This window comes from Dipodomys merriami, unplaced genomic scaffold (assembly GCF_024711535.1).
Source record: "Dipodomys merriami isolate MVZ:Mamm:240054 unplaced genomic scaffold, mDipMer1.0.p SCAF_19, whole genome shotgun sequence".
Lineage (NCBI taxonomy): Eukaryota > Metazoa > Chordata > Mammalia > Rodentia > Heteromyidae > Dipodomys > Dipodomys merriami.
The window spans coordinates 20,550,547-20,576,451 of NW_027203270.1; the positions used below are offsets into that span (position 1 = coordinate 20,550,547).

General features: G+C 47.9%; 1 protein-coding gene across 1 annotated transcript; it reads left to right on the plus strand.

Moving 5' to 3' along the window:
• Nucleotides 1-425: 425 nt before the first annotated feature.
• Nucleotides 426-1,690, plus strand: Rprml (reprimo like). The gene has a single exon (XM_070026787.1). The coding sequence runs from the start codon at nt 708-710 to the stop codon at nt 1,068-1,070; it is 363 nt and encodes a 120-aa protein (XP_069882888.1). The 5' UTR covers nt 426-707; the 3' UTR covers nt 1,071-1,690.
• The last annotated feature ends 24,215 nt before the right edge of the window (nt 1,691-25,905 follow it).

Genomic DNA, 25,905 nt, shown 5'->3' on the forward strand with positions numbered 1-25,905 from the left:
ACACTTGTCATTGAGCAGAAACGCGGCCAGCTCCCCATGCGCCCCCCTCCGGGCTCAGCGCAGGGGCAACATCACAGGACACAGCAGCAACCTAAAGCTCACCCAACCTTAAGTAAAGAGAGAAGAGGTTTAGATCAGATTTCCCGAAGAACTTAACCTCTAAGAGCACCAAATACTGGAATGGACACCTTGGGAAGATTTTCATGCCCAGAACAGACAGTCGCTTGGCTAGAGGGAGGCGGAGCTGTCGGGATTTCCCGACCCCTTCCAGCCCCTTTCCACCCGTGGGTTCTCGGCAAAGGCTGCAATCCCGGCGGGATTCCCGCCCTCCCTCCTTCTCCCCCACACCCCTCCCCGTCGCCACCGGGCTCGGCGGGGCGGGGCGGGGCCGTTGCCAAGGGGCGGGGCAGTCCGGCAAGCTCGGAGCTCCGTGGGCGACGGCTAGGCGCGCCCCGCTCTCGCCTGGCGCTCCCGCTCTCGCGCCGCCGCCTGTTGCTCGCTCCTCCAAGGCCAGCGCTTCTCGTCCAGGTGCCCAGAGCTAGACGATCCAAGAGAGTGCCCGCGCGTGGGCAGCCTCCCGCCTCCCTCTCCTCCCCGCGCACGAGCGATCCGAGGGCCCGAAGCGTCCCCGCGAGCGCGCGAACGCCGCGAGCCTCCCCGCGTGCGCCCCCCGGACCGCGCGCCGAGACCCCGGGCGCCGAGCGGCGATGAACGCGACCTTCCTCAACCACAGCGGCTTGGAAGAGGTGGGCGGCGCGGGCAGCGGCGCGGGGGCCGCGCTGGGGAACCGCAGCCACGGCCTGGGCACGTGGCTGGACTGCTGTCCCGGGGGCGCGCCGCTGGCCGCCAGCGACGGGGTCCCCGCGGGGCTGGCGCCCGACGAGCGCAGCTTGTGGGTGTCGCGCGTGGCGCAGATCGCCGTGCTCTGTGTGCTGTCGCTCACCGTGGTCTTCGGCGTTTTCTTCTTGGGCTGCAATCTGCTCATCAAGTCCGAAAGCATGATCAACTTTCTGGTGCAGGAGCGTCGGCCCTCCAAGGACGTGGGAGCCGCCATCCTGGGGCTGTACTGAGCGCCGCGCCCCGCCGCCCTCGCCGGCCCCGCCACAGGGGCGGGTGGCCGCCGGCCACTCGGGGCACTGCGCGCGAGGCCCCCACCCCACCCCCGACGTGCCTCCGAGCAACCCGGACTGGGACATCCTGGGGCTCGCGGCAGTGGCGAGATGGGACTGCCAAGACCAGCTGGGTCCCGGGTGCGCTTCACGGTGGAGTGGAGAGCAGGAGGGTTCTTAACAGGTCTTGTTTTACAGAGTTGGGGACTCCGGGGCTGTGCTGGCTCGCAGGGGAATTTTGTGTGTGTTGGCGGGGGCGGGTAGTGGGAGGACGGTTGAAGAAGCAGCAGTGGTGGCGGAAGACTTGCCCACCTGATTTTGCATCTGAAACGAATTTTTGAATAAAAAAAAAAGCCGTTGGGCTTCCAGCCACTTCCCATCTGTGCCTTTGTGTGTGTGTGTGTGTGTGTGTGTGTGTGCGCGCGCTTGCTTGCTTGCTTGCTTGCTTGCTTGCTTGCTTTAAGACCCTTGTAGAGGGTAGGACTCCTGGAGGAGGACAAGGGAAAGGTTTCTATTTCTACTTGGACAATGGAGGATGTAGATTCTTCCAGGCAGCCAGACTATTGGCTGATCAATTAAATCATCGGGAATTTGAGTCTCTTGTGTGAGTCTCTTGTCTGTCTGTCTCTCTGCCTATCTATCTATCTATCTATCTATCTATCTATCTATCTATCTATCTATCTATCTATCTATCTATCTATCTATCTATCTATATGGGTGAATTGAGTCCAGGAAGGAAAAACTAAAATTAATGTGTCAGGCTAGTGAACAAATAAAATTCAACTGGGGTGGAGAAAAAGCTATATTAAAATTTTTGATGAGGCCTAAAGCCAACCCCAGGTCTTATTTTGCCCTCCCCATTAAGAGAAGTAGGTGGGTGGACTCTATAGAAAACACCTAGCTGTGTTAGGGGAGTGGTGATGGTGGTGTGGGGGGGAGACCCAGGATATTTAAAATGGAGAAATAGTCCCCCCAGCTGCAGTTGTATTTCAGGGACTCCACCTCTCCTTAGGAAATTGTTCCCAGCTGCTCTGAAAGCCAGTACCTCCTGAGGGACCCTCTTCCCCTGGAGCCAGAAGTACCTTGCTTGCTTCCCTGGCCAAGGTGGCAAGAGGGTCGTTTGTACAGGGCTGCTTTCCAGGAGATCTGGACTCTGGATGACCTGAGAGAAATCTGGGCTTTGTGACCTATGCGCACAGTGCCAGCCCCTGGTATCTTAAAGTGGAATGGGCATGCTCTAATGGCTTTCGCCTGCTCTTCTTTCACCATGGATAGAAATGGAGGAGAATAAGAAGGAAGATGGCTGAAGCCTACACTGACTTTAGGACAAAAGGAACCTTCTCCTGCCTTTGTCACCAGTTTAATAAGGGAGGAGGTGGTAATAGAAATACTCAACAGTATAGATGCCACTGAATCTGAAGGATTTGGAATCTTCCTTGCACTGAGGAATCCTGCATAATGTTGGGGTATGCCCTCCTCTGCCTCATCCTGCCATTCAGTAGAATGAGGCCAGGGGCCTGAAACTCCTTGTTAAATACCTCCTCCCCCCCCCCCACACACACACACACTGTGGAGACTGTTCCTGTGATTGTTGTAGTAGCCCACCTGATGGGGGCAGAGGGAAGCAGCCTTGACAGGTGAGCACCCTAGGCCTCTGGCTCCAAGTAGCACAGGTGCCTGGAGTCTGAGCAACCCAGTCAGTGGCCAGGACGCTGATAAGGCAATCGTATCGAAGCTCAAATGACTACAAATGAGGATTTCACTTTTCTGCCTGGCCAGGTTACAGTGAACATTCTGAGAACTTCCTGTAATAAAATCATCTGCTACTAAATGTGGCTGGGGCTAGAGGGAGGTGGTTAAAAGTTGAGTTTCCTGAATTTGCTGCCAGAGGAAAGCCTTAGTGGGGAAGTTTTGCAGGATTTTTCACTGATATATATACACACATACATATACATACATATATATATATATGCACATATATATATATATGAGATCTGAGGATCACAGTTTAAAGCTAGTGCAGACAGACAAATTTGAGACTCTTACCTCCAGTTAACCATCAGAAAGTCAGAAATGGAGGTGTGGAGTAAGTAGTAGACCACCAGTCTTGAGGGAGAGAGCCAAATGAGAGCAGGAAGCCCTGAGTTCAAGACCCAGTGCCAATACACACACACACACTGCCTGTAGTACCATTGTGTTTGATACTCTGTCCCATGATGTACAGCATGCATTCATAAGCACACATCCCCTGATGTGTCTGTCAGTATGCTTACACAGGCAGGCATATGGAAAGGCAAAGCTCAGGCCTAGAAAAGGAAATGGCAGGAACAGTGTCCTGGGGTGAGGAGGAAGTGGAGAAATCATACTTGTATCCCTTTTTAGTTCTCCCAGTCATCTGGAGACTTGCAGTCTACTGAGCTACCTTATGTGAACCTCCAACAGGTGTGGGAACACTGCATTATGTCATAGCCAGTGAGGCAGGGTGCTCCAAAGAAGGGACACACTAATAGAATCCCGAGCTTTAGGCAAGAGGGAAAGTGAGCTTGATTGTCAAAATCCCTCCGTTGGCTGAGCACTGGTGGTTTATGTATATCATCTAGCTACTCAGAAGGCTGAGATGTGAGGATTGAGAGTCACAGCCAGCCTGGGCAAGGAAAGTCCATGAGTTTCCCATTTCCAATTAGTCACCAAAAGACTAGAAATAGAGCTTTGGCTCAAATGGTAGAGTGCTAGCCTTAGTGAAAAAAAAAATCTAGGAGACAGTGGCCAGGCCCTGAATTTAAGCCTCACTACTGGCAAAAAAAAAAAAAGCCTGCCTCTGACCCCTCACCTCTGCACAACATAATCTCTTCCTACAAGACCTGTCCACAGGGGCAGGGAAGGTGGTTCAGTGGCAGAACGCTTGCCTTGCATTCCTGAGGCCCTTGGGTTCAATTCCTCAGCACCACATAAGCGAAAGAAAAAAGCCGGAAATGGCCCTGTGGCTCAAGTGGTAGAGCGCTAGCCTTGAGCTGAATTGCTGAGGGACAGCGCCCAGGCCCAGAGTTCAGACCCCACGACCAGACCCCCCCAAAAAAAAAGACCTGTCCACAATACAGAGACCAAATCTCAGACAATTCTGTATTCAGAAGAGAGAGGCCAAGATATTGACCTCTGAAATCCTAGCTGCTATGCTTCCTAGCTCTGTGGCTTTGGAGAAGTAGCTCAACCCCTCTGTGCCTCACCTTCCTCATCCACAAAATGGAAGATGAAGGGCCTAGAGCTCCCATGACATATAACACAATGCATGCAAAGTAGCCAGTGCAGCGTCTGGCATTTAATAGACATCCAAAGATAATCACTAAGATTATTGTTAGCTCTGTTTGTTGTATGGACCTTTTCCCAGTAAAAATATAATTGTTTCACTGAAATAGGACCCCTAGACAGAAAAATAATAATTTTTCTTCACCTATTCTAGTAATTCTTTTTTAAAGCATTTTTCATAAACAGGATGGAGAGATGTATCAAGTGCTCAGTTTTTCACACTGACTTCTTACCCTAGTGAGAAAGCTTTCATTACTACTCTTGTATGATGGATGCAGAAACTGAGGCCCAGAGAGGTAGCCTGAGATCGTGCAGCTCGGACCTTAGTGAGTCAGACAAGTAGACAGTTTCAGAAGCTTCCTGATTGTAGGAAAAGCTTCATTTAATGGATTGGCCTAAATTCTTCCTTGCCTTTGTACTGTGCCAAGAGAGAGCAGGAGTCCGGTCCCAGCCTGAAGCCTCTGAAGCCTTGGGCACTAGGCCCTAGGGTGGAGTAGCTGGAACTAAGTCAAGCTGTCCTTCTGGGTCAGGGTTGAACTTGTGGAACAGGAAAAGGGTCTAGGTCACAACATCTACTTGCTCTTGCTCTTACATTTGCTTGTCCAACCCAAGTTCACACGGAGGAGTGCATGGTTGTGGCTGCTGGGAGCCATGTCTCCAGACCCCAAATCAGCAATGGCTCAGGAGCAGTTTTGAGTACTAGTGATGGATTCAAAGGGAATGAATTAAGTGTGAGAAGTGCTGAGTTCCAATAGAAACGCTCTGCAGCCAGAATTCTGATTTGAGAGAAAAGGCATACATGTGCACATGTGTGAATAACACACATGCACACACAAAGGACTGGAGGGTGGGATTTCTGAGTAGCCTGCCTTGATGCTAGTTGGCAATCTCTTGTCAATCAAGATCACACCAAGTCCATTATATTGTACTTGGCCAAATGCGAGCTCAGGCAGGGGAGGCTGCTCCTATGGGAGCAGCACCTGCTTCTCCTTACAGGAATAGCTATGCTGCCTGAATTTGACATCCTGTGATAGGTGCACTTCCAATCCATGGGGAACATATTCAGTCACTCAGCTCTCCTAAGATTGTCATGCAAATCATGCTCAGCGCTAACAGGTGGCAGAGGTTGACATATAATCCTGAGTTTTACTAATTCTCCAGCCAGTGGCAGTAATTTCTAGGCATGTCTATGGCTCACTCCTGGAACTGGTGCCCAGGTGGTTGGTAAGATGGAGGTAGCTTTGTCTCTACTGTAAAGATGACTGCACATAGAGACCTAGCCAGGTCACCTTTTGTACCTCCACAATTTGAGGAGTGGTCTATAACCAGCGCCAGCCAGTGGGGGGTGGAATTTGATCGGAGGCTGCAGGCCAGCTGAAATCCTGGCTCTCTCCTGGGGCTTGCGTTGCAGGGGGATGCGTGGCAGAAACCCTGGGACATGGATGCTGAAGGATGACAGTGACACAACACAGCCAGATGGGTAGAGGCCAACATCTGTCACATGTTCCAAACTGCACAGACTTCTGGTGCTCCGCTGAGTGGGGTTGGCAGCCATGAACTCCATCTTTTGCTCCAAAGATAAAGCTCAACAAGGACTCCAGGGGTCTTGCAACCCTCACCCTCTTATTGGAGTCCTCTCCTCTCCTAGCATCTCTGGTCTCGGCCCAAGAGCCAGACTCTGTGTGCAAGAATATCTTTACATTCACATTTTTAGGGGGAGGAAAAGAGACAGGAAGAATGTGGAGGAAGAGAAGAGAGAAGATAGAAGAGAAGGCAAAAGAGGAGGAAGAAGATGATGGTGAAGCAAAGCAGAAGGCCCAGAGGAGCCTGTGGTCCCCTCTCTTGCATTAGGCCCTGGGTTCTGTCAACACACAGCCAGGTCCAATCACAGCCATTGTTGTGTCTCAACAGGAAGCAGCCACACTGAGGTTAATAAGCCTGCCCAGGGATAGTCCCACCCCTCCCTCACAGGGTCTGTGTCTTCTTCCTCCCCTACCAATCCCAGGCCACCTCACCATAAGAGCAATTCTTCAAAGCCCTGGGTCCTGACCCTCTCACCCTGCTACTTCCTAAAGCTTCACCCTCAGTGGAGGAGAGAAGGCACCCTGGGGTGGTGTGCCCAGCCTTAGAGTAAGTGAGCTCAACAAAGGCTGGATGAGCAGGCAAAGGACGGGTGGATACGTGCATGCATCCTGGCTCAGGACCTCACTCCTACACTTCCTAGCTGTCAGGGAAAGTCACTCACCCTCTCTAAGCCTCAGTTTCCTCACCTATAAAATGAAGTACAGTCACTACACTCTGGGCAGTGGGGAAGTTAAAAGAGAAAATGTCTGGCAATGCAGTGAATATATTGTTTATATTGCAGTACTGGGGATTGATCCCAGGGCCTCATACATGCTAGGCAAGTACTCTACCACATAAGCCACATTCTCTAGTCTTTGTGTCTCTTCTTATTTTATTTATTTATGTATTCAGCCAATTCTGGGACTTGAACTTTAGGCCTGAGTGCTAAGCTCCTTTTGCTCAAGATTAGCACTCTACCACTTGAGCCACAGCACTATTTCTGGCTTTTTTGTGATTAATTGGAGATAAGAGTCTCATAGACTTTCCTGCCCAGGCTGGCTTCAAACTGTGATCCTCAGATCTCAGCCTTCTGAGTAGCTAGGATTACAGGCATGAGCCACTGGTACCCCTTCTATTTTATATTTGAGACAGAGTCTCACTAACTTTATCTCAGCTGGCTTCAAATTCACAATCCTGATCTGCTTTCTCAGTAGTTTGGACACCATGGACCAGTGGTGTTAGGTAACAACCTTTCCCAACCCTCCTGGACATCCTACTCTAACACCAGCTCTCTCCTTCTGCCTCCCTCCACCCTCTACCCTACTCCAGCACCCTTGGGGTACCGGGGAGCTTCCATTCAGAAGGACTAATCTTTCTCATTGTCCAGTATGTCTCCCTAGCATAGGCAACACTGAGCCTTTGTTATGGGTAAGTTCCTAAGGGAATGAGTTGTCACAGGAAAGGTGGAGTTATTTGTGCCCATGGCGAATTTAAAGTGTATTAAGCTGCAAAGACTAGAAGTTTTCTAACAAAAAGGCAAAGCTGCCCCAAAGACCACTTGCATTCTTTCTTTAGGCCCTGGATCCTGTCTATCTTAGTCTGGCTATAGTCTTGCATGAGACATGCTACTTCAAAAATGTGATTTCACATGAATTTTTTTTTTCTGGGATGTGTATATGAGCACTCATATGTATGTACCAGAGGGTGAAAAACTCTAATGAATTGCCATGGAGATAAAAATGAGGATGAGGTTACTATGGCAATGGAAGTATCTCTGAAAGGCCAAGTCACCTTGGGAAAGTAGGAAGCTCTAGTCAAGTGTTTGTAGTAAGAGGCCAAACCACAGACCTTTCCATCAGGGTTGGATGCTCTTTCCATTTCTTGGGTATTGTTTTGTTTTGTTTAACTGTACTGGGGCTTCAACGCAGGGCCTAGAAGCTGCCCCTTAGCTTTTGCGCTCATAGCTGGTGCACTACCCCTTGAGCCACACCTCCACTTCCAATATTTTGCTGGTTAATTGGGAATAAGAGGCTCATGGATTTTTTTCTGCCCAGGCTGGCTTTGAACTGTGATCCTCAGATCTCAATCTCCTGAGTAGCTAGGATTTACAGATGTGAGCCACTAGCACCTGGCTGTATTTCAGTTTCTCCTTTTCCTTGTCTTTTCCTCATCATGAGGACAGCATGAGGTTTTGATTTTGGAGACCTCTACTCAAGCCTGAGGCCAGGCATCTGTGACCCTAGATATGTGATTTCTCTTTCCAGGGATTTGTCTCATGCAAACAAAGGAAACTGAACTAGGTGTTCTCTATGATTATTCCTTCCCTCCTCTGGTTCCCTTGCAGGAGGACAGTGAACTGTCCATGGTGCTGAATGCCTGAATGTAGTGCTCCTGGGTCATGTTCTGTTCTCAACAGATCTTGGCATTCTCAGAGCCTGCTTGACTCAGAACATTCCCCATGCAAATCCCAGGAACCTTGGGGGTTCCTGGGGATGTACTGTGCTCAAGTACAGTGCTCAGTAGTCCTGTGCTTGCCTAGAGTATGTAAAGTCATGGATTCAATTCCCAGCACTGCAAGAAGCCCGGTAACCTATTTGAAGCTGGAGAGAAAAACTCCAGAGGAACCTGAAGTTCCAAACTCTAGAGGAGGAATTGGAAGACAGGTCAAGCTTTTGGTGAAACCATTCCTCCACTGTGGACCTTTGGTTCCTCACTTGTGAAACAGGGACTGGATAATCATTTGATGCTTGATGGACCCGGAGGCTGGCTAAGGATAGGACAGCCCATAAAAACTCAGCCCTTTCCTCACCCCTTCTGAAACTTAGCTTCTTTTGTGGTGAATACTGGTGGTTAACAAGGCACACTTTCTTGTTAGGAACATGTGTTCATGCTTTCTAGAAGAAAGGAGAGGCAGGAGCAGATGCGTCACTTACATGTTCTCAAATGAGAAATCAACACCAAGGATGATTAGAACTTGTGAAATGTGATAAAATTATAATCAGAGTCCCAACTGTGTCATCCACCTACTTATCTGATCATCTCTTCCAGAATCCACTTCCCCCCTCAGGATGAAAAAAGAAGAGGGGTAAAATTTAAAGGAAGCTCAAAGTAGAAGGGACACAGACATGGTGATTTGCTTTGACATGTGTGCATTTTGCCCGTCAAAGCCCTAACTTGGCCAGTTAATGCAATAGCTGGAAGCATGGAGTAGAGTTCAAAATCAAAACTCTTGACTTGCTAGGCATGATGGCTCATGTCTGTAATCTTACCTACTTGTGAGGTGGAGATCAAGAAGATCATGGTTCAAGGCCAGTCTGGGCAAAAACAGTTTTTATTCAATAAACAACTGGACATTATAGTGTATGCCTATCATCCCAGCCCCCAGCTAAATGAAAATGAGAAATAGGAAGATTGCAAGCCACATCAGCTGGGCACAAATGCAACACCCTATTTGAAAAAATAACAAAAGCAAAAAGGGCTAGAGGCATAGCTCCTAGAGAAAAGCACCTGCCTATCAAGCCCAAATCCCTAAATTCAAAAGTTAGTGCCACAAAATAAAGAAGACTTTTACTCAAGCCCTGCTTTTATTCCTTACAGCAATGTGACATTCTTTCCAAGATTAGCCTGGATTTGTAAAATGGGAGTTAGTTACACATACTTTTAAGTATGGTTGGACTAAATAGTATGACTTAGAAAAATGACTAACAGGCAAAAACCAAGCACATCTTCAAAGTGATTGTTTGATTACTTACAGGTGTATAACCACCTCTCCTCAGGCTTTGTGGTTCAGAATAATCATTTTTATTATCTCTCATGATGCTGTAGGTGGGGTGAACATGAGTGGGTAGTTCTGCTGATGTGATGTTGGCGGTGGCTACTGGCATACTGTGGCTACAATGTCCATGTCTGACATCTTGAAAGACTGGTAAGCTGAGCTCAGCCAGGATGGCTGGACCCTTCTTCTCCTGTACTCGCGTGGTGGGCGAAGCCTTCTAAGTGTGGCTTCTCCACGATCTACATAGTGGGAGAGTTGTCACATAGTACATTTCTTTATCAAACTGGAGAAATTTCCATCTTTGACCCAGAATTGGCATATCTTTGATAAATATTGGCATATTTATTAAAATGAATTACCAGTCCAGTCCAGATTCAAACTGGGAGTAGATTAAGAAGGACATACACTGGGAGATATGGTTTATTGGGTATACCTGCAATCCTCAGGTCTCAGCCTCCCGAGTAGCTAGGATTACAGATGCAAGCCAGTATTGTACATTTTTTAAATGCTTTCAGTTGTGAGGTCACCAGCACAATCAAGATACAAAACAATTCATGTTGCCATTTTGTAGCTAATCCCCTCCTTCCTTCCCTTGACCACTGATCCATTCTCTGCCCCTATAGTTTTCCTTTGCCTAAATGTCAAATAAATGAAATCATGCAACAAGTCACCTTTTCAATCTGGCTTCTTGCATTCACAGTTGTAGTGATAGTCCATTGGGTTGGATATATCACTTACAAGTTTACTTAATTGTGTTTTCTTTCCTTCTTTCTTTTCTTTCTTTCTTTCTTTCTTTCTTTCTTTCTTTCTTTCTTTCTTTCTTTCTTTCTTTCTTTCTTGCTTGCTTGCTTGCTTGCTTGCTTGCTTGCTTGCTTGCTTGCTTGCTTGCTTGCTTGCTTTTTTGTTCTGGTATTGGAGCTTCAATTCAGGGTCTTTCATTCTCACATAACTTTTTTTGCTCAAGGCTGATATTCTACCACTTAAGTCACAACTCCACTTCTGACTTTTTACTGGTTAATTGGAGATAAGAGTCTTGTGAACTTTTTTGCCTGGGCTGGCTTTGAACCTTGTTTCTCAGATCTCAGTCTCCTGAGTAGCTAGAATTACAGGTATGAGCCACCAACACCCAACTTCATTGTTTTTTGAGATAAGGTTTTACTATGGTGCCCAGGCTAGCTTTTTTTTTGGGGGGGGGGGGTTCCGGTCGTGGGGCCTGAACTCTGGGCCTGGGCGCTGTCCCTCAGCTCTTCAGCTCAAGGCTAGCGCTCTACCACTTGAGCCACAGCGCCACTTCTGGCTTTTTTCTTTTTGCTTATATGGTGCTGAGGAATCGAACCCAGGGCCTTGAGCATGCAAGGCAAGCGCTCTACCACTGAGCCACCTTCCCAGCCCCCAGGCTAGCTTTTAACTCCTAGGCTCACATGGTTCTCTTGCCTTAGCCTCCTAAGTGCTGATATTGCAGGTACATACCATTGTACCTGGCTGTGTCACAGCCTTTTAAATATAAACTTTTATTTTTATCTATCTCTTATGGAAGAATTTTTGGATTGTAGCTAGGCTTTGGTAACTATGAATAAAGCCAACATAAATATTCATGTACTGTTTTTTTTTATGTATGTGTGAACAAAAGTTTTCATTTCTCTTGGGCAAAGTGAGATTACTGGGTCATATATAACGTATGTGCTTCACTCTATGAGAAACTGCCAGACTGTTTTCTTCAGTGGCTGCTCCATTTTGCAATTTCACCAGTGATATACAAGTGTTCTGGTTGTTTTACATCCTTGTCAGCTCTTGCTATTATTGGTGGAAGGTTTTTGTCTTATTTCTTTTAAATTTTTTGTGCCAACACTTAGGCTTGAACTCGGGGCCACACACTCTCACTTGAATTTTTTTTGCTCAAGGCTAGCTACCACTCTAGCACTTGAGCCATAGCTTTACTTTTAGCTTTACGCTGGCTAATTGGAGATAAAAGTCTCATCCACATTCATGTTTGGGCTGGCTTCAAACCAAGATCCTTAGATCTCAGCCTTCTGAGTAACTAAGATTATAGGCATGAACCATCAGTGCCTGGTAGATTATCGGCATTTTGTGTTTGACTTGTTTGCCTTTTAAGTGTGCCTTTCTAGTTTGTGTGGAGTGGGATCTCTCATCAGAACCTGGCTGTGTCATTTTCTTAATGAATGAGGATATTGCTTATCTTTTTATGTGCTTCTTTGCTCTCTTCACATCTTTTTTTTTTTTTTTTGGTGAGGTGTCTTTTGCTCATTTTCTTAAGTTGTGTCGCTTTTTTTTTTTTTGTTGAGCTTTGAGAGTTCTTTAGGTCAAATCTTTTGGGTAGATACTTTAGGAAGTCACATTCTGGTAGCAGCACCCTGAGTTCAGTCATCATCAGGAGGAGTCAATGGAGAGCCTGTTGGAGGTACCTGTTCCAAAGGAGTTTCTACACCCTACTGCTGAGAACAGATTCTGACCACAAAGTCACAGCAAAGACACTCCAGAAGGGCCCAGACAGCCTTCTGCTTTTGCATTTTTCTCTTCCCGCTCAGTTCAGATGGAGAGGGAAGAAATTCTGCTCTGGGGAGGGGGGATGGGGGAAGAGCAGAAGGAAGATTCCTGAAAACCTCCAGGGGTGGGAGGACTTTCCATCTTTAGAGACACAAATGGCTGGGACACGTTTTGGAGATGGAAAGAAAAATAGGCAGAGCCCCTGGAATAGAAAAAAAATGCTGAAGAAACGCTCTAGCATAAACCATTACCATGCTAAGTTAGTATGAGATGTTCCTGGCTAGGAGAATTGGTGTGGAAAGTTCTGGGTACCTTCTACTTTGTAGACTCAGGGGCAATCACATAGCTAAGATGCTTTACATATTGATAAGCTCCTGAGGATGCTTTGCTTTAAATGTACACACATGAAAACTGGAGTTCTGAGTGTAGGTAAGACCCAGTAGGGCCTTTCCTTGGCTCTACAATCACACAAGTGGTAGAGCACCAGCCTTGAGCAAAAATAGCCAAGTGAGAGAGCAAGCCCCAGTACTGGCAGAGAGAGAGAGAGAGAGAGAGAGAGAGAGAGAGAGAGAGAGAGAGAGAGAGAGAGAGAGAGAGAGAGAGAGAGAGAGAGAGAGAGAGAGAGAGAGAGAGAGAGAGAGAGAGAGAGGGAGGGAGGGAGAGACTGAGACTGAGACAGAGACAGAGACAGAGAGACAGAGAGACAGAGAGAGAGAGAGAGACTCAAGCTATCCTTTCTACTTCATCCCCAAACCAAGATGCACAACCTCTTCTTTCCCCCAGATATATTAATGCAAGCTGAGTTCTAGGATCTGAAAAAAAAAATATACCCAGTAGCTCCTGAACACTAGCTACCAGAGAAAACCACAGGGAGGGTTTGGGGAGGGTTGAATTTAGATTTTTTTCCAAAAAAGAAAGCAGAATGCTTTTCCCTTTTTGAGCCAAATTTCTTTCAAAAATATATAAAATAGAAATTAGAGGATACACACTTTTCTGCCTGCCTTTGGGCTTACACTGCTAGTCTAACCATCTGCTTGCTGGTGGGAAGCAGATGACACTTCAGCTGCTAATCCAGCCCCTTCCACCTGCCCCTATCTCCCCACGACCTCTTTGGTCACACTGTAGTTTCCCATCCCATTCCTCATGCTGATTTTCCTCAGCCTCAGAACCATCTCTGCCAGCTGAGGTGACCCTTGGGTGAGGCTAGTTTTGCCAGGCTGTTCTACATGGCTTTTCAAATTTCCCTTGTCCCTGGGTTGGACAATTCTTCAGCAAAAAGTGTTTCCTAAGCCAGGCACTGGTGGTTCATGCCTGTAATCCTAGCTACTCAAGAGTCTGAGATCTGAGAAATGTAGTCTCAAGTCTGTGAGACTCCCTAATTAATCACCAAAAAGCCAGACACAGAGCTGGCTCAAGTGGTAGATCACTAGCCTTCAGTGAAAAAGCTCAGGGACAGCTCCCTGCCCCTGACTTCAAGCCCCAATACCAGCATGCACACACATAACACACACACACACACACACACACACACACACACACACACACACACACACACACACACACACACACACACACACACACACACACACACACACACACACACACACACACAGAGTCTTGTACTTGTTCCTGAAGGTTAGCCTATATTCACTTCAAAAAAAACATAGGGCAAGCTTGGGGGATGGGGTGGAGCAGGCTAGAACTCATTTCTCCCAATCCATGTAACCAGTGAGCCTTTTATGGATTATACTCAAATCTTGAAGCACTTGCACTTCTCATAGCCTTTGATGTCCCCAGAAGTCAGGGCCATCTTCAGTGCCCACTTCCCCAAGGCCTCTGGAAGTTAGGGAGAAAGTCTTGGGAGTACATGGAAGTACAGTGCCCTAATGGCCCTGCCTGCATTTCTGAGTAGCGCCTGCTCCTGGAACCTCCTATGTCCAGGCCTTTGGAGGCCTCATCTTTAAGGCTCCTGGCAGATCCTGCTGCCAGTGGCTCTTCACTTCACTTAGGCAGGCTCTGGGAAGCCTGGGTCTCTGCCATTAGTACTTCCCTCAGTTTAAGAATAAAAGGAAGCCATTCTCTGAGCCCCCACGCATGTCTCCCACCCCCGGAGTCTTCTTTGCTAGCTCCTGCTGTTGCGGCTGTCAGGAGTAGATTTTTGGGTAATTGTTGCTATGGAGACCCTGTCTTGGGTTATTGTGTAAATGTGTCCCATCTTTTCCCTTATTTGGTGTGGGATATGGATTCCCAGAAAATGTAGAGGCTGCAGATTCTTTGTGTTTCTCCTTTGCCCTCCAACTTGGCTTATCTGAGTCAAAGCATCTGGGCAGCCTGCTCATGACCCCCCTCCCCCATTTCCTCCTGGATACCTGGCCAGTCACTGCCAGTCACTGGAAAGAAGGCCCTGGATGGCTGAGGTCCTTGCTATGCTTCGGGCATGAGTGAGAAGTCCATAGTGGGTGACATGCAGCAGCAATATACCCCTAAAACAGCAGCCAACTCCTGGGGCCATCGACCTTTTAAGGAGACTGAGCCAGTATTCTTGTTACCTTTCTCTAAAAAGACAAAGCCCGTGTAAAAGTTGAGAAGTCACTCAGTGAGATTCTAACCCTTCCTGCTTCCATAAGTACACTATGCACGCAGATCCCTACCATATTGCCCTGGGTAAGCCCCTTGCCTCTGTCTCCCAGCATGCTCAACCTCCACATGTATATGTCTGGGACCATTACCACGTTTTGGGTTTTGGTTTTGTATGGTTGTGGGACTCGAATTCAGGGCCTGGGTACTGTCCCTGAGCTTTTCTGCTCAGGGCTAGTGCTCTACCACTTTGAGCCACAGCTCCACTTCTGGCTTTTTCTTAATAGTTTATTGGAGATAAGTCTCACAGAGTTTCCTGCCAGGGCTAGCTTTGAATCTAAGATCCTCAGATCTCAGCCTCCTGAGTAGCTAGGATTACAGGTATGAGCCACCAGTGCTCAGCCATTAATGCTATTTTTACCATGTGTATCTCCTGCCTAGGCTCTGGCCCATTTCCCCATTAATTTTTTCTAATGAGGACAGAGATTCACCTTGCTTCTATCACCCCCTACCCCAAACCATTTTCATGTCCTTTGTGCTTCAGCCCACCTCATCTTTGCTCTCTGTTCTTGATGGTTCTGGAGAATTCAGATGACCTCTGGTGAGCAGCCTGACCTTCCCCTTACCTATGGCCTTCATGCAAGCTGCTTTTCTTTCCAGTGGTGCTTTCCTTGACTCTTTTAGGAAGGCATTGTCTTCTTCAAGACCTGGCCTTAGCATCTTCCCTCCACAGTGGCTCACTGATTAAAAGGATTTATTGTCTGGAATCAGGCTGGGGCTACAAAGACAAGGCAGTGTGTTGAAGAGAGAAGTTTGGTGGGGTTCTCTTCCATTGTCCTGTCAGCTAGTTGGACTACTTCCTATCCGACAAGAGCCATGAGACAGCAGACACATGGCCGCCCCCTTCAGTGTGTGTCTACTTGGATTTGACAAGCTTCCCAATAAAGGGAGTCATTGTTACATAACAGTAAAAGAACAGGAGAAATAAGAAAAACCTGTAAGGTTAAACCTGGCCACATGTTGGGGTGGAATGTCTGTGTTCTTCTGCATCTAGGAAGGGCTAGGGCCTGATCTGAAATATCACAAGAGTTGCTAAATCACATATCCTGATCCAGGACTAATCTTGGACTCATCAAGAGTCCCCCTACCACTGCCAAGGTTAGGATGGCCCCTCCTGCTGAACATTACCCTCTTCTTCCCACTCCCTTCTACATGGCTGTGGTTCAGGCTCCATTTTGCCACCAAGGTTCCATGAGGCATAGAGAGATGAGCCTAACTCTAGTTAGTTCCTATTCTGATGTGAGGATTAGCAACATCTAGATCCCCAATCTAATCAGGGAGTTAGAGTACCTACCATCAGGGGACTCTTCATCTGATGGTGGAGATATAGCCTGTGTTCTATATAGCCTGTGTGGAGAATTCTCCAATAGTCTGGTTTAGAAGGCGTCTGGAGCAGGTGAGCGGGGGAGCTTGCTGGAAGAATGGCTTGGAGAAGGGATTCCAGGTACGCGCTGCTTGCTCCACAGGTGTTCTTACCCTGAGATCTATACTGGGAATTAATGAGTTTACTTTCTTCCTGAGTCTACTTCAGATAGCAAGTCTTTTCAAACTCTTGTTTGACTGCTGCTAAGAATTCCAGGAGCTTAGATGCATTTGAGAAAAATGTATACGGTGCATCAGCTTTGCATCCAGCATCATCATTATGTGGGGTAGCTTAGTGGGCAGAGAAAAGATAGGCAAAGATATGGCTTTGCTCTTACGGAAGTTTTCCTTCAAGCCTCAGAAATCTACTGTTTAGGCAGGAAAAGGATCTACCCTCTTCCCAAATTGGGATATTGTAAAGCTTTAGGCATGGCTTAGTGCAAGGCTAACTGATATTGTTTCTTCTTCCTCCTTCTCTCCCTCTCCCTCTTTTTCTCTTTCATTCTAACTTCTTGGTTTCACTCCCAGGAAGCCCCTCCATATAGCTGGAATAAAATCCTCGAGGTTTGGGTGCTCTGATCTTAGAAGAAATGACCAGTTAGGATTAGAATGATTTTGCCAGATGTCTCTTCTAGCAACTTCTACACACATATTATTGACCAGGAGTGAATGACATGACAACCTCTAGCTGCAAGGAAGTCTGGAAAGGCAAGTATCTTCATCTGCTTTTGTTAATGAAGAACCAGTGGATAGAATCAATACTAGTCAGGGGATCTGCAATATCTATATAAATACCAGGGAAGATTTTGATTGGCTCCATGAGGTTATGTGGTCTGAACCTGGCCAGTCCTCTGATTGGCCAGAACTGTTTCAGGTCCTTAGCCTGGTGGGATCAGGCAGCCTCAGCTGAGTTTCATGGAATAGGATTTCCACAGAAGAAGGGGATAAGGACTTGTAGTCTAAAGAGGGGGTGCTGGACAGATAAACAACATATGCTCATTTTACAAGAATTTTCCAGCATAGAAACAAAACATACCAAAAAACAGCTTCAGAAAATAGCTTCAGGAATCTCTCTCCCCCTACCCTCCCTGATGCAACACATACTAAGTTATGTTGTGGGTACCAAATATAGCCACTCTAAGAGGACACAGAAAATAGTTTAGAGAATGAAGACTTCCTGGTGGGAGTGACTTTGGAGCTGGATTGTGAAGGAGGTAATGTCTAGCAAGGAGAGCAAAGAGGCAGAAACCTGGGGAAAAGCAACATACAGGGGCCAGGAACAGCCCTTAGTATTTCCACCTGAGGCTGTTTTGTTTCCTTCCTATGGGTGGACATCTGAGTCCCCCAAAATGGAAACTTTTTTTTTTTTGCCATTCATGGGGATTGAACTCTGGGCCTGGGTGCTGTCCCTGAGCTCTTCAGCTCAAGGCGAGCACTCTACCACTAGAGAGCCACAGCACGACTTCTGGGTTTTTTTGTGGTTAATTGGAGATAAGAGCCTCACAGACTTTCCTGCCTGGGCTGCCTCTGAACCATGATTCAGATCTCAGCCTCCTGCATAGCTGGGATTACAGGTGTTAGCCTCTGGTACCCAGCTTGGAAACTTCTTCTTTCCTGCTGTATCTATAACTGAGCTTGGGGCAGCATTTTCTTGGCCTTGAAGAATTGGCAGGGTAGCAGTGAAGACTGCTAATGCTGAATTCTAGAGCACAGAAGGGCAGAGAACCCCTGGAATGGGCTCCTAATTCAATTAAGAAATGATCATGCTGAGCACCAGTGGCTCATGCCTATAATCCTAACTACTCAGAAGGCTGCAATCTGAGAATCATGGTTCCAAGCCAGCATGGGCAGGAAAGTTGGTGAGACCCTTATCTCCAACCAACCACCAAAGATCCAGAAATTGTGGCTCAAGTGGTAGGGTTCTAGCCTTGGAGGGGGAAAAAGCTAAGGGACAGCACCCAGGCTCTGAGATCAAGCCCCAGGATGGGCTTGGGAAAATAAATAAAAAGTAACCATGCAGGTATTTGTGGGCATTAGCCAGTTACCTGACAGCTCCCAGGAAGTTTTGTCTGTGGCTTGATGGTTCACTGCTAAACCTGAGATTCGGAGCTGTGGGCTGGTAAGGCAGCCTGACAAGGAGCCTGAACCCAGACAGCTGGGATAGGAACATGATGAGGAAGGATGCTCTGTTGTCAAGGAAACTGACTCTGGGTAGCTGAGACATAGCCAAATGTGTAAGTGTGGGGAGAATGCCACCCACCACCGGGCTTTGCTGTGGGTGGCCAACAGGCACTTTTGGAACCCGCTGTTCCAGCCAGTGTGTGGACTCTGTCCACCTTTATCTGCCTCCTCAAAAGCCTTCACAATCCTGCCATATCTAAGGGTTCTGGGGACATGCCCTCCAACCGGAAAGCCTTTTGGCATGGCTCCTGCCACTCTGGGTTGCCTGTTAAGAATGTGATACAGAATCTGATGCAGGGCTGGGGCTGGGGCCAGAGCCACAGACCAGGGCTAGGACAAGATGGCAGATCCCACCCAGGGTAAGAACGTCCCTGACAGCAGAGTAAAGTGGTGGGAGTACTGGGGTTGCGAGTTGGTGACCACACTGATTCCAGATCTGTCATCACTAACTAGCTGGGAGGCCCTTGATCAATTGCTCTCCCCAGGTTATCAGGCTTTGTGGGTCCCAAGTCCTTCCAGATCCATTTCTCCTCTGTTCTGGGACTTGGAATCAGGCAAGCTTTACAGCAGGCCCCATGTATCTTTCATTCATATCCCACCCCAGTACAGAAAGGCTCCTCCAGAGAGACTAGTCTGGGCCTTTTTCAGGCCACTGAACAGGATCCACAGCAGATCTTAAGATGCTGGGGCCAATCCCCTCCTGCTGGCCTTTGTTGAGCTCAGGTGTCTGTGCTCACACAGGAAGTTCCCTGGGCTCACTGCTGCCCCAAATTGCTCCCAGAAATGTGCCTAATAAGCTGCCGGTTGCAATTTTGCTTCCATTTGCAATAGGTGCTATTGTAATTGGGCCTTTCCTTGGGACAAGCATGAAGGAAAAAGCAATTTGCAAGATGGGCTTTTGGCTCTGGCACTGAACATGCACTTAACAATTTCATTTTCTTGGCTCTCTCTTCCCATTTTTTCCTTTCCTCTCTTCCCCTCCTTCATGGCCCTCTCACTCTCCCTCTAATACCTCATCAGCTAGTGGCCTCTTCCCTATCCTGCAAGGAGCAGCTGAGCACATGGGCTGGAGTCCAGGAGGGAGGCAGGCCCACACACCTGGCTTGGGGTCAGGGATAGAAAAGAGAGGGGAAGCTACCAGCTCTCAGACACACTGAAAAACAGGGAAAGACAAACATTAAGAAAAAGTGCCAGGGCTGGGAAGGTAGGTCAATGGTAGAGCGCTTGCCTTGCATGCATGAGGCCCTGGGTTCGATTCCTCAGCACCACATAAGCAAAAAAGAAAAAAACCGGAAGTAGTACTGTGGCTCAAGTGGTAGAGCGCTAGCCTTGAGCTGAAGAGCTGAGGGACAGTGCCCAGGCCCAGAGTTCAGGCCCCATGACTGGACCAAAAACAAAAAAAAAGAAAAGAAAAAGTGCCCAGTGTGATGATGCATGCTGGTAATCCCAACTATGCAAGAGGCATGGGTAGGAAGATTGAAATCCAAGACCATGCCTAAGCAAAAAAGCATGAAACCCTATCTGAAAAATAGAGCACCTGCCTAGCAACACACACACACACACACACACACACACACACACACACACACACACACACACACACACACACACACACACACACACACACACACACACACACACACACACACACACACACACACACACACACACACGCGAAAAAGATATAAATGAAAAATGAGAAAGGAAGAAGCCAGGAGTAATGGCTCAAGCCTGTAATCCTAGGTACTTGGGAGGCAGAGATTCAGGGATCATGGTTCAAGGCCAGCCCAGGAATAAAAGTTCATGAAGACTTCATCTCAAGCAATGGCAGAGTGACACTGTGTGTATACCTATTATCCAAATGACATGATTAGCACAACAGCTGTTGCCTGTCACCCCAGTGACATGGGAAAGCACCAACAGTAGGATCACAGCCCAGCATAGCCCAGACCTAAACTGAGATCTTACTCCAAAAATAACCAACATAAAAAGGGGCTGAGATCTGAAGATCACAACTGGAAGCCAGCCTGGATAGGCAAATCTGTTAGGCTCATCTCCAGTTAGCCAGCAAAAGGCTACAAATGGAGGTATAGTTCAAGTGGTAGAGTGCCAGTAATAAACAATTAAAAAAAAAAAAAAACAGCAAGAGCTTGAAGATCTGAGATCAATCTCCCATACTAACCCCTTCTCTGCCCGCCCCCCAAATAAGAGGAAAAGAAAAAAATAATGTCTTCAAATTCCTTTAGTAAGAAGGCCCTACTGTCTTCATTTCAGGATGCCTTCAGAAAGCCTAACCACAACCCTCTCTGGAATATGGTTTCCTGCCTTCAATGCTCCCTGCTCATTTCATTTTCAATCAATATTTATTAAGTGCCTGCTGCGTGCAGACAGGGAATGGAGGAAGGCAGACAGTAAATGAGCCTGCTCTCCTGCCCATCAATCTGCGCTCAACCCCTGACCTGTGCTCGAGCCACTGAATGCTCCTATCCTTTTCCACAGCTCTTCACTCACAGCTTCGTCCAGTGTCCCAGGGTGAGCGGATGACACTTCTCCCACACCCCTAAGTACACGTATCTATGGGTTTTGGATGTTATTGTGAGTTCTTTAGGGATCTTCTTATTCAGGGGAGTGTGGCTTACACCCATGTGCTCATCTCATTCCGCCTGCTCTTCTATTTCTATTGAGAAAAGAGGTATCTTGGGAACTGTGCTTGTCACAGTCCAAGGCAAAATGATGCCTGCAGCTTCTGAGGCTTGATCATAAGCAGGATTCAGATCCCTCCAGACACTCACCCTTGGCCCCTAGTCACCATGTTGTAAGCCCTGGCCACCATGGACCAGCTGTTTGTAGGTGTTTGAGCAGACATCTCCAGGTCAGGAATCAAGCACCATGCATGTTTGTGAACATTCAGATGATTCTCCTCCACAGCCTTGGAATCATCCAGCAGAGGTCCCGGATGTCACAGAACAGAGACACATTGTCCTAGCCATGCCTGGTCTTAAATCCTGATCCTTAAGAACTGAAATGTGACAAGAGAATCCTGTTATAGGGCCCTATGGTTGGTAGTCATAGCATAGTTTGGTGTGGCATAGCAATAAATCATTGACACAGACAGGCTCTTGAAGAGTCAGGTTTGAATTCCTAAGCCCAACCCCATGACTGGTACCTAGTGGTGCCCAGTTAGTATTTACTGAATGAACAGATAAGCTTTAGTAGGCAACTATTTGAGTCTAGCTCTTCAATCATTGTTGTCATGTCTCCTTTGTCTTGTCCCCAAAGTTCTACAGTGCACAGGGAACCCAGGTAGGTCTAAGCCTGCTGGCATCATTGAGCCTAAACCAGTCACCCCTCAAAAGCTATCCCATACCCAGAGGTTCTGATTGACAAAGCTACTGTGTGTTTTTTGTTGTTTTATTTTTTTTTAATTGCAGCCTAGAACATCCTCATGGACTTACACGTTGCCCTTCCTGTATCCCTCCCCAACTTTTCTGGTTTCAGGGTGATGCCTAAGGATCTCTGTGCATTCACTCCAGGCTTCCCACCCTTCCCTCCATTACTCCTAGTGAGGAGCAGGCGCCAAGAACTGAACTCCCACTCCTCCCTTCAGCCCAGCTTTCTCCTCCCCATCTCCAACCCCACCCCTTCCTCCAGAAAGCCTCTCTCTCCTGCTCTGATCTCTGTATCTACTCCACAGGTCTGGCACCCAGTTGTTGCCCCGACATCTCTGTTAATTATTGAATTGACCGTTTATGTTAAAAAGAGACAAAACTAACCTTGAACTATGTTTTTTTTCCTTAAGTGAATACCAAGGCCTCCCACATCTTTAATTACATGCAAATGGGTGACTTCCAAATGAATGATCTTGGGGCTGGGAAGGTGGCTCAGTGGTAGAGCGCTTGCCTTGCATGCATGAGGCCCTGGGTTCAATTCCTTAGCACCACATAAGAAAAAAGAAAAAAGCTGGAAGTGGTGCTGTGGCTCAAGTGGTAGAGCGCTAGCCTTGAGCTGAAGAGCTGAGGGACAGCGCCCAGGCCCAGAGTTCAGGCCCCACGACCGGACCCCCCCCCAAAAAAAAAAACAAAACCAATTGAGTGATCTTAAAACAATTATTACAAGGTTGTTGTTGTTGTTAATCTAAGGAGGTGGCTTCAGCTCCCCTTCTGTAATTCAGCACTTGGGGCTGCCTGCCAAAGGGTCTTCTTGAGTCCCTCACTGAGGTGAGAGAGGCAGCACAAGAATTGGCTTCTGAATGAATCACTCCCTCCCTGCATATAGCAACGAGAATTTTACTGGCACTCAGGAGAACGGGGTGTTATCTCTATGGCTTTATCTTTCCATTTCCACAACAACCTGCAGAGATCCTGGGCAGCAAGATTATTTTGCCCTCCTACAGAGATGTTCACTCCCTGGGCTCTCACCTGAGCTCTGAACTCAGGATGCCCTTAGCAGAGGTGCAGAAAAGCCCTGGGGGTAGGGGATAGGGTCGAATAGAGTCGGGGGAATAAACTCTGCCCACGTGGCACCAAATTGCCCAGGTTGGGAAGGGAAAGGACTGCTCATCTGAATTAACCACTTACCAAAGACTCAGACTTCTTGGCCATCTGAGCAACAGCCCATTCTTCCATGGTCTCCAAGCTGACTCAAGGAAGCTTGCGAGCCTCGCTGATGGTAGGTCAGCCTTCCGGCCACTTCCCTTGCTGTCTTCAGCCACTGAAGGCTGATTAGAGCTTATGAACTCCCACAGGCCATGCATCATGCCCTTCTACTCAGCCTTTCCCACTCTTCCTCTCCTCCAAACTCAACACTCTTCCTCTCCTCCAAACTCAATAGACCTCCATCACGCTGCTATCTCTAGAAAGCCCTTCCAAATCACTGCTCATGACAGCCACACCCAGCCATCATCATTCCTGAACCCTTTTTTTTGGGGGGGGGGTCCAGTTGTGGGGCCTGAACTCTGGGCCTGGGTGCTGTCCCTCAGCTCTTCAGCTCAAGGCTAGCACTCTACCACTTGAGCCACAGCACCACTTCCAGCTTTTTTCCTTTTTGCTTATGTGGTGCTGAGGAATCGAACCCAGGGCCTCAGGCATGCAAGGCAAGTGCTCTACCACTGAGCCACCTTCCCAGTCCTATCCCTGAACCCTTGTTATTAGTCCTCTGGATCAATAGCACTTCACACCTGGAAGGATTAAGAACACTCCCGGTTTTAATCTCCATCAAAATCTCAAAGGCCAGGCTTTGCCCCAGAGTAAATAGCTCAGAACCTCTGGAGAAGAGACCCCAAATCAAGACTTTTTTCTTTTTTAATTCCTCTAGGATTCCAGGAAGTGGCCAAGGTTGAGAATCACTGCTTCATATCTCTGGAGGCTGCCAGGAACATAAGATCATTTAGGCTTCATGCTCATTTGGAAAGGGCCAGGGGACAAGTACCCTGTTGTAAGAGGAAAGCTGAAGCTGAGAGAAGTACTTTATGGGTGGCTGCTGCCAGCAAGCTGGGACTGGAAGCCAGGCTCTACTGTCCTGTCTGGGCTTTTAGCGCTGTTCCATAATCCCTGCAAAGCCTGCTGGATCCCCCCTGGAGTGCTGGGCATTTGCTGGGTTCTGGAACTGGGCACTGAAGGACTGTTCAGCGCTGTGACTCACTCTCTCCTGAGCCCAGTCAGGCCTCTACCAGCCCTCCAGAGGGAGCCTCCATGAACTGGACATCCAAAGAGGGGCCATGAGCCTGTACTAATGGAGTCGGCTTCAGAGGCCAAGTCCCTCCTCTCATTGCCCTGCCTCAGTCATGACTTTAGCTTATCTAGGGTGGCCAACAGTCCTGTTTACTCCAAACTGAGAAGGTTGTAAGGATTCTGGATTTTCAGCTTTAAAACCCAGAAAAGACCATCACTGTCTTAAACTGCCCCCAGATCTGGCTGACACTTTTCCCTCATGGGGTCCTGCACCTCTTCCCTTTTACTTTACCGAATACTATTACCAAAGGCCTAGGAATCTGTGGCCTATAGCATCAGCAACCTTGAATCTTCTGAATTTTTCCAAGCCTGTTTGAAACAGCTTTGCCTGGACCATGGCACTACTTCTAAGTCTGTTACCTGCCTGAGCTGTGCTCAAGTGCCTTCACAGAGGCCACTGAGCCAAGAGCTCCAACCCACCCACTAGAGGTGGGGGCTATACTCTCCTGTAACGAGGAATGACCATCCTGGAGGCACAGGAGTGGGCAGGATTCCTGAAGGAGACGTGGGATTGAAAGGCGCTGAATGAAACACAGGCCAAAGAAAACATCATGTGTCACGGGCAGCTATACAAATGTGGCAGTCCAGATGCTTGGAGCCTTGGGCAGGGTATGACGGAGAGGACTGAGAGGTACACTGGATAGGCAGGAAAGGACTGGCCTGTCACACCACAGAACTTCACTAGTAGACAGAGCAGCATCAATTACTGAGGTGACACCCACTGGGCAAACACCTGACTCCTCTCCATACTAGATGGACAGATTTCTAACCCACTCCAGCAGGCCTTGAGCAATAGCTCTCCAATGTAGTCAGGAGGGAAGTACCTGGCAATGGCCCTGGCCTTGGGATGGTCTTAGCTGCTCTAGGCCACACTTATACATTAAAATCATCCAGCCAATGTGTGATACTCAGGCTGCATCCTGGCCAGTTAATAAGAGACCAAGATAAAATACTCTCATATGTGTATTTCTAAAAGTTCCCAAGGGGGTCCTGTTGCTAGAGGGACAGAAATGAAGCAGATAAGGGCCATCACAGAGGTCCGTGACGGGAACTTACCAACTGCACTCAATGGGCTAAGTAACACACACACACACACACACACACACACACACACACACACACACACACACACACACACACACACACACACACACACACACACACACACACACACACACACACACACACACACACACACACACACACACACACACACACACAGAAATGGGAGGAAGAATAACCACTACATTGAGAAATATTTTCCAGGTTTGTTTGTAGTGTGTCTGCCTGTTGAGAGAAGGCAAATCCTAGATCTATCTGGGAATTCTAAAGTCAATTTTGACCATTGTTAGGGCTCAGGGGCTAGCCCAGAGCCAATGTTCTGCAAGAAAACTTGAATCTAAAGGAACTCTGCCAAATCAGAGTGGGAACTATGGCCAGATCAGCAATAGGTAACACTATGTCTCCCCCTGGTGACAAGATATGGGTATATTCTCACCCTCCACTTGAAGGTAGGTGCTCCAAATGCTCTCCCAATCCTTGCCTTTTCAATTAGTTTGAGAATCCATAATCTGTGGAATGGCCTGCAACAAATGTTTAGGAGTTCTGTAATGGATGCTGGTAGGCCTCCATGGTCCCATTCCCCTGGCTAGCCTACACCAGCAGAGCATCTCCAGGGGAATGTGAGAGGCAGACTGGTACAGAGGTTGGGCTATGGTCTAGCCAGACAAGGAGCCAGCTT

What these genes read in the sequence shown, in the direction of transcription:
- Rprml (XM_070026787.1), top strand. Translation starts at nt 708, where the DNA reads ATGAACGCGACCTTCCTCAACCACAGCGGCTTGGAAGAGGTGGGCGGC.